The 9,033-nt window shown below is 33.7% G+C and overlaps 1 protein-coding gene and 1 long non-coding RNA gene across 2 annotated transcripts; both read left to right on the top strand.

Annotated features, from left to right (window-relative positions):
- Positions 1–2,360: 2,360 nt before the first annotated feature.
- LOC123698082 (NFU1 iron-sulfur cluster scaffold homolog, mitochondrial-like) lies at positions 2,361–5,585 on the top strand. The gene is made up of 5 exons (XM_045644678.1): positions 2,361–2,559; positions 2,629–2,855; positions 4,269–4,454; positions 4,749–4,936; positions 5,364–5,585. Exons 1-5 carry the CDS (start codon positions 2,486–2,488, stop codon positions 5,499–5,501), a joined length of 813 nt encoding a protein of 270 aa, XP_045500634.1. The 5' UTR covers positions 2,361–2,485; the 3' UTR covers positions 5,502–5,585.
- A 753-nt stretch (positions 5,586–6,338) lies between these two features.
- On the top strand, positions 6,339–6,934 carry LOC123698085. Its single transcript, XR_006752354.1, has 2 exons — positions 6,339–6,702; positions 6,835–6,934. It is a non-coding gene; the product is annotated as an uncharacterized LOC123698085 (long non-coding RNA).
- The last annotated feature ends 2,099 nt before the right edge of the window (positions 6,935–9,033 follow it).

Genomic DNA, 9,033 nt, shown 5'->3' with positions numbered 1-9,033 from the left:
TTTTAGAATTTTACCCTTTTAACTATCAATTAACCTTTTTTACATTTTTCCTTTTTTACACGTTTCACCTGAATGTAACCTGGGTCTTAAAAAATGGGCATATTTATTTCAAGCTTTGTAAGTACCTATAATACGTGTAACAAGGATCGGTGACAAAACAATTTTTTTCCGATGGTATCGCCTTCGCGTCGATGATACTAAGTTTCACATAAAAACGTGTGTTCTTTATCATTATCAAGTCAGACAATATTATAAAAGTACTTAGATATTATATATAGCATCACTCACTCATGATCCTCTGGATGTTTAATCTTGTACACCTGGAATAAAAAAAATACGTCACAGTTTATCATACAGACAGAAACGGCATCATGAAGTTCTCTTTAAGGTGCGTACGGATAGCGCGTTCCTGTGTTACGCGTACCTAGTTGGAAAACACTGTCCACGCGTATATTGGTTACGCGTACAGCTCCTGTACGGACCGCCGCGAACCTGTACGCGAGGTCCATCGATCCAGAGCGCTCCGCGAGTCCCTTTTTTTTTAATTCACCTATTGGAATTTTCAGTTTATTCGAAATTGCCTTCCATGCATCTTGGCGTAAATCGTTATTTCGAAAATCAACTAGTGTGCTATCCCACATAACCCGGTGAAATTCATAAAGTTGAATCAGTCTTAAAATATTTTCATTATTAAAACTCGTAGAACACGCGTGTTTTTTCATTTTGCCGTCCAAATGTAGCGTAGCCGGCCGCGCGAGTTTTCTTTGACGCGCGACCAAAAACCGACGATCGGCTCGCGCTCAAGTACCTCAAGACTCAAGAGTGAACGCGTAGCTGCAGGTATGAACTAGGCGTTCCGGATACGCGTAAACTGAGAACGCGTACCAGGGTACGCGCAATCCGTACGCAGCTTGATATTAGTCATTCATACTTAGATTTAAGGATTGGACCAATCCTTAATCTAAGCATTCATAGTTATTAGTTACCAATGTCTGGCAAAAAATAGAAAAGAGACTCTCATTATTTATAAAAAAAATAATAATATTCTAACTCCTAAGTCCTAGCTAATAGCGTAATAGCTTGCCAATAATAGAATTTTTTAGTTGAGATAATAATATCAAACACTTAATTTTGATCACAACAAAACATAAACACGTCTTTATTTATTAAAGTGATTTACTTGCATTTCCTATTCCAACATCCAAACTTCAATAAAACATAATACTAATTAATTTTCAAATTTTTTAATCGCGCAACATTTCTGCAAAAATGTTAAGTCTGAGTACCTTTAAATTACAATTATTGTTAGTATAGCAAGAAGGTAGTATAGTCATGGGCGTAGCTAGCCATGGGCTCAAGGTGGGGCAACAATAAAAAATAATATGTAACTAGCAACTGTATGTACGAAGTATGTACCCAAAGTTATATCCAGGTCTTCAAATGCCGGCGGCTGTACCGCCGGCATTTCCGAAGGCATTCGCGAAGGCATTCGCGAAGGCATTTGCGTTGGCATTCGCGAAGGCATTCGCGAAGGCATTTGCGAAGGCATTCGCGAAGGCATTTGCGATGGTATTCGCGAAGGCATTCGCGAAGGCATTTGCGAAGGCATTCGCGAAGGCACTCGCGAAGGCATTCGCGATGGCATTCGCGAAGGCATTCGCGATGGCATTCGCAAAGGCACTCGCGAAGGCATTCGCGAAGGCATTCGCGAAGGAATTCGCGAAGGCATTTGCGAAGGCATTTGCGATGGCGAATAAGTGTAAAGTAAAAAGTATCAGTGAGTTGTAGAACGTGTAAAACAACAAAAGTGAAATCGGATAAGTTAGTGGGGTAACTAATTGGGGTTACGGTTAATTATACTCATTTTTCTTACAGTTCATGTAACATAGAAACCTCAGCTATTTTCTTTTTCGTGTGTAATTCGTTATTCGAATTATTCTTATTCAAAACACCTTATTAGGTGTAATTTTTGAACAATAGTTCACCTACCACACCACGAAATAGATCCAAAAATCTTCAGCCGTTTGGTCGCTGGGCGTATGACAATTGTTAGGTGTTAGTCAGTCAAAAGAGTTAGTAGGTACTTACTTCAATTTTTAGATTTGGTTAGGTATCTACCTACCTTCCAGGTTAAAGCTAGAGTGGGGCAAGTGCCCCACTCTGCCCCACCATGGCTACGCCCATGATTATAGTATTATCACAGACACATCACAGAGCAAATAAAATAGAAGTAGTAGCCTTAAGTAGGTATCTTCCAAAAGAACGCGACTATAAACAGTCACTTAAATTATTATGTCAACTCCACAGGTCAACTCTATGTCAATGTCACTGCTATTGAGTTATTGACTGTCAAAGTATCCTGTCATTTGTCAATGGTCAATGCCAGTTGCCAATACAATTTACAAATTACGTTTTGGAAATAACACTGAAAAAGAGATAATAACTTCTTGACGCATCTCCTGCTCAGGTGGTTAAGTATAGAAAAATGTTTCGAAATTCTTTACGATTCGTTCGAGCAGGCCGTCAATGCAGCCGAATATGTCTAGCCGCTGTAACCAGGTATAATTTCTTTTAACCAGCATATCCTATAAAATATTATCTAAAATTATTAATAAGTCGGACTTTTAGGTATCGCGATGTAAGGGCATTTAGTGGCTTTGGACTTAAAAATACTGAAATGAAATTGAATGAACGGAAACCGTTGTTGAATACTTGCAACTGTCGGTCGATGTTTATCCAGACTCAAGAAACACCTAACCCTAATAGTTTGAAGTTTCTGCCCGGTACTCAAGTGTTGGAACCAGGGACGACACTAGATTTTCCAAACATTGGTGCAGCTGCTTGCAGTCCTTTAGGTAAGTTATTAATGTTGTTCGCAATCGTAAAGTGGTATTATACAGTTAAGAGAATATGCAATGTCTTCATTTAACATAGAAAATATTATGAATATTAAATATTATTACGAATTTGATTATGTCTTTTGCTTTCAAATAATTAATAGTGAAAATGTGAGTGTGAGCGCTGTTACAAATCTCATAAGGCGAAATTATGTAACAAAACATTGTAAAAATTTGGTTTCTTACAACAAATAAATAAATATGATATTCAAAAAATTGAACAAGTCTAACAACTTAATAAAAATATTAATATAATTGCAATTGCAAATACCTACCTATTTATAACCTTCCGTGCACCATGTGGGGTTTAATACACCCCAGCCATACAAAAATCTTTGTATCTTTTCCAAACATTGTGCGAAAGTCTTGAAATCTCGTCTAGCTGGAGTTCCGACGTTGCCAGACCTCTTAGCTACAGCGGTTTAGTAGTAGCGTCGCAGACGTGGTGAACGGACACCGTCAAAGTGCAGCTGGGTGTCAGAAACCCCACGTAGTTCGGGACGTCTACTAAAAGGTGAGCAGTATAGTGTGATAAAATACGACTTTTTTATATAAATATTTATTTAATTTGTTTTTTTATTATTTAAAATTACCTGAAATTGTTTCAAGGGCTCATTATGGCTCATCACATCAATGAAAATGCAATATTATCCGCACTTATGGAATTGTGGTGATTTGAACCAACTTGGATCTCAAGAAGACTAATTAGTTTATTTCAATAAATAGACTAAAAGAGCAACTATGGAGTTTCTGGCCGGTTCTTCTCCATAGATACTGCTTTCCGAATCGGTGGTAAATGTTAAAAATACTTATGAAATGACGATTCGAAAGTGCTACTAAAAGTAGTAGTCTAATTGAATAAATAAATGTTTGAGTTTGAGTTTGAGTTTGAATTAGTTTTAGTAATTTTTGTTTTATTTTTGTTTACTACTTTGTTATGCCTCCAAAGCATAGAATTAAGAAGTTCTTATAGTGCATTTTTTTTCTTAAAGTCTAACCCATAGAACATAGTCTTATTTTAGTTGGTAAAAAGTACTATTTCTGTAACATAGCCTAAAGATATAATAAATGTATATAATATTTGATAAATTTATTTTATTTATAACCTCTTATAGTCAAGGGATAATAATAATATACACATTACAAATTTACAATAAATACTAGCTTAAAAAAACGTGGAAAGATTATTGGGTCCAGGAAACCCCACGTAGTGCAGGACGTAACTTTTATCCACGTGGTTCACGGAGGGATAATAATACAAAAAATATATACATAATATACATATTACATATACATATAAACAATACTTACATATTTGTCATCTACCACACTATTTACCTTGTATTTATCTCAATGTTTAATTTATTATAGCAAAAATGATCTTCCGTATTGATGGCGTAAAAGGTGTATTCTTTGGGTCTGATTTTATAACTGTCACTAAACAAGATGATGATGTTGAATGGAAAGTTCTAAAGCCAGATATTTTTGCAACTATTATGGACTTCTTTGCAAGTGGATTGCCTATAGTTACAGATGCAAAGCCCTCAGGAGATACACGTAAGAATTTACGTCTTTATAATAATAGATATTAACCCTTTTGGTTCAATCTAACTGTATAAAAATATATAGTCTTATTAAGCATATAAATTGACTTTGCTTTGAAGTTGTCTCTATATTTATATTATATACTCAAGTAATTAGGTATAGAAAAAAATAGTTATTGCATTTGAAAGCAACTATAAATTCAAACTGCCAGCAATTTTATGCTCAGAAAAATAAATAATATTGCTTTCAAAGTACTCACACATAAAGTTAAACTTCTTTCACCTAACATTTATTTTTCTTTTACAGAAATCAATGAAGATGACGATGAAGTGGTTCAAATGATCAAGGAATTGTTGGATACACGAATAAGACCGACAGTGCAAGAAGATGGTGGGGATGTATTATTTGTTGACTTCAAAGATGGAGTATTGAGACTTAAAATGCAGGGGTCATGTTCCTCTTGTCCAAGTTCAATAGTCACCTTAAAAAATGGAGTGAGTAGCTAAGAAATATATGAATTATGAAATGTAATATAAAAGCTAGCATGGCATTGTACTAAGTAGAAATACTATGTAATCAATTACTTTGTTTATTTGATTAGTAAAAATACATAGGTACTTAGAGGTTTGTTATCTCATATCTGAGTACCTTGAAAAAAAAAGCTTCAGTGTGAATACCATAAAATATATTGTACATTGCTATAATCTGTACATGGTAAAACACATTTACCTGAAACCATTTGATGATACAGTCTATTTCTTTGCAATTAATGTAATTTGTATTCAAATAATGTTATTTGCGAACACACAAAACAAAATAACAATCTAAAAATTCATTGTTACAAAAATACATTTATTCTTATATTGTTTTAATAGTGAATAAATTTATATACCTACTAAATATAGACCATAAAATTTGCAGGTACAAAATATGATGCAATTCTATATTCCTGAAGTATTGGCAGTTGAGCAAATAGATGATGAGGGTGAAAAATTAAGTGAGAAGATCTTTAAAGAGTTTGAACAAATCAAGAAGAAGGAAAAGCAAGAATCTGAATAAAAACGAGATATTAGAAGTAGTAAAAAAAATTATTTCTCAATGTGTTTTAAATAGTGTATATTAATAAATATTGCTTGTATTATACAGTACATCTTTCTTATTTAACATCGGAACATTCTTTCATCAGGGAATATGCATAAAATTTTAAATGGCCTAAAATATTTTTTTCTCGAATACTTAATAACGTAATATTATAATGAAAAGGATTTTTTTTGGTTAAATATTTGAAACAATGTCCCCGAATTTTATTGTTTAGAGTTGTAAAATAGGTAGAGGGTAGTGACTTTTCATAACAAACTGCTTTTCTTTCCCAACTAAAATGCGTAGTTTTTGTGAAAATCGAAAATGAAAATATTTTTTTTAAGGTTATTTTTGTACTAAAAACGACACTTTTATACCATTGTCGTATCAAAACTTCTAATAATCTCGCACACAGGCAATATTTTTAAATAGATTGCCGGATTATTAATTTATATATATATAACAATTTCTAAAATTATATTAACTAACTGAAAAGGTATATAGCCAAAAATTTAAATTTGTATTTACCAATGTATTTACCACGTATTTACGACTGACAACATGCTATAGATAATAAATGTTATATGACGCGTTCACGATTGTAAATATTAAACATAATTAGAAATTGATTTTTAAAATGAATTTGTCAAAAATAATTTTAACTTAGAAAGCATTTGATAATAAAAATAATTTTACGATACATAAATAAAATACAAACAAGTTGTTTAAACCTAAGTAGTTTTTTTTTTTTGTTTGAGTCGGAATCGCCCTAAAGTCGCTTCTGGCACTCGCCGGCCGCTGCCGCGGCACGCTCGCTTCGCTCGCTCGGCTCGTGCGGCAGTTCAAGAGTTAACCTAACACGCTCGTCGCTTCGCTCCTCGCTACCTATTTGAATACTAAAAAAAGTAAAAGTTAATCGTTTTTAAAAACTGAAGCAAAGTGAGATATAAAAATAACATTAAAATGTATCATTTATACTCTATGATAAGCTAGTATATTTGTATTGCTAATCTGTGATCTGCGTCATATTAACTAATCTGTGGCTTGTTGTATTGTTGTAAATACAAATTGTTGGAACGATTTTTGGCTATAATAAATTGTTAAAATAATATTTTAGCAAAAAAAATTGTAATATGTAAATAAAGTAATAGGTACATGAATATATTTAAAAATAATGCGTGTGAGTGGGATATTTAGACATTTTGATACTATAATGGCTTAAGATTTTACTTAAAGTTGCGTTTTTAGTACAAAAATAACCTTGAAAAATATCATTTTCAATTTCGATTTTCACAAAAACTACGCATTTTAGTTGGAAAAGAAAAGCAGTTTGTTAAGAAAATCCACTACCAGCTATCGACTAAACAGCAAAAAATAATGAAATTCGGGGACATCGAATCAAATATGCAGCCTTTTTTTTTAGGGTTCCGTAGCCAAAATGGCAAAAACGGAACCCTTATAGTTTCGTCATGTCCGTCTGTCCGTCTGTCCGTCTGTCCGTCTGTCACAGCCGATTTACTCGGAAACTATAAGTACTACAGTGATGAAATTTGATGGGAATATGTGTTGTATGAACCGCTACAAAAATATGACACTAAATAGTAAAAAAAAGAATTGGGGGTGGGGCCCCCCATACATGTAACTGAGGGATGAAATTTTTTTTTTCGATGTACATACCCGTGTGGGGTATCAATGGAAAGGTCTTTTAAAATGATATAAAGTTTTCTAAAAAACATTTTTCTTAAAGTGAACGGTTTTTGAGATATCAGCTCTCAAAGTCGTAAAAAGTATGTCCCCCCCCCTCTATTTTTATAACTACGGGGTATAAAATTCTAAAAAAAATAGAGGTGATGCATGCTAATTAACTCTTTCAACGATTTTTGGTTTGATCAAAGTATCTCTTATAGTTTTTGAGATAGGTTGATTTAACTGTAATTTATTATATTTGCTGCTACGGAACCCTTTGTGCGCGAGCCCGACTCGCACTTGGCCGGTTTTTTTATTATTTACTAATTATTTAAACCCCCAAAATAATATTCAAAAAGTGCAAAATAAGGGAGCGAAATTCAAACTTCCAAAACGCGCCACCACTGGTCGAACGAAATGTGACGTCATCTGACACGACGTTGTATTCATCACTCCATAGTAAACACTAAGGTAAACACCCACTGGACGTCACGCAAAGCGCGCGCACAATGGCGGCGTTTGAACTGCTTAAATTTTTTAAAAGTTTTGAATTTCATTTTTAAAAATATCAAGAGTATTTTGAAGCCCATTAATATTTTTTTCTACGTTATAAAATAGTAAACTATTAATTTAAGACAAAAAAGAAAAACATGAACATTCCCCAATGGTGTAACACACCCTCAATATTATGCTTTCTTTATTTCCAAGTGATGCATATTATATTTATGCTTTGTGTTGTTCTGCTATCCCAGTCGCTGAAAATAATTAACAAAAAGATATCTTCCTCCTGAGAGCGTTGCGGCTAACTGAGAGCTGGCAAATGGCCATTTACTACGTATAGAGGACGAGGAGACACCACGAAGAAAATGCGCCAAACGTGGCGGCCGCGTCGCGGGTTGGCTAGTGAGTCATAGATTAAGCGATGTCATGAACTCACCGCCATAAAGGCGAAACTTCATAAATATTATGCTAAGAGCAATTAACCTATAGAGTACTTGTATCGAGCGTATACAATTTACATATATTTGTTTCTCTCTATCTAAAGAAAACGTCGTATGAAAGAATGAGACAGCTATAGACAACAAGCTACGTTTCAACATAGTCATGGCACCATTTTTACTATAGGTACGTATTTAGATAGATAGAAGGTGATAGTGATGGGATGTGCTTCAATCGATAAAATCGTGAATGTATTTTGCATTTACGGTTTCGTGAAATAATAAATAATAAAAAAACAAAACTTATAATTAATTTCAGTTGAATACATTATTTGTTTAATCCTACGTATATAATAAATGCGAAATTATGTGAGAAGGGATGTTACTCTTTCACTGCGGAACCGATTACAATGAAATTTTGTACATACACACATAGGTTAGGTTTTATCCCGGAAATCCCACGTGAACGGGAACTGTGCAGGATTTTCTTTAAAAACGCGGGCGGAAAGTTAGTACATTATAAAAGAAATTTTAAAACTTGAAATGTAATTTAAAATAAAGAAGGAAATGATGATAAAGTTAAAGGAGTGAGGAGAAAGGCACAGTCAGCATGAAGGAATCATGCAGCATTTTAACAAGTTAATAAAAGGACAGTCTTAATGAAAACATTTTCCTAACATCCTACTAATAAATCGAAAGTTTGTGAGGATGGATGTTTGTTACTCTTTCACGCGAATACTACTAAACCGATTACAATGAAATTTGGAAAAATTACTTTTGATCCCGTAAATCCAACAGGAATGGGAACTATGCGGGTTTTTCTTTGAAAACGCATGTATATTAAGTATGTATTTCAATAGTAGTTTCTCATATATGAGAACTGTCAT

The sequence above is a fragment of the Colias croceus genome, chromosome 15, assembly GCF_905220415.1.
Source record: "Colias croceus chromosome 15, ilColCroc2.1".
In the NCBI taxonomy this organism is placed as follows: Eukaryota; Metazoa; Arthropoda; class Insecta; order Lepidoptera; family Pieridae; genus Colias; species Colias croceus.
Note: the sequence above shows the minus strand (reverse complement) of the source record. Positions and strands in the feature narration are given on the sequence as shown.

Bases quoted from the DNA above. Each gene is read 5' to 3' on its own strand.
- LOC123698082 (XM_045644678.1), top strand. From the start codon at position 2,486: ATGTTTCGAAATTCTTTACGATTCGTTCGAGCAGGCCGTCAATGCAGC. The intron at 2,560-2,628 runs GTATAATTTCTT...TCGGACTTTTAG, and splicing joins TGTCTAGCCGCTGTAACCAG to GTATCGCGATGTAAGGGCAT. The intron at 2,856-4,268 runs GTAAGTTATTAA...AATTTATTATAG, and splicing joins AGCTGCTTGCAGTCCTTTAG to CAAAAATGATCTTCCGTATT.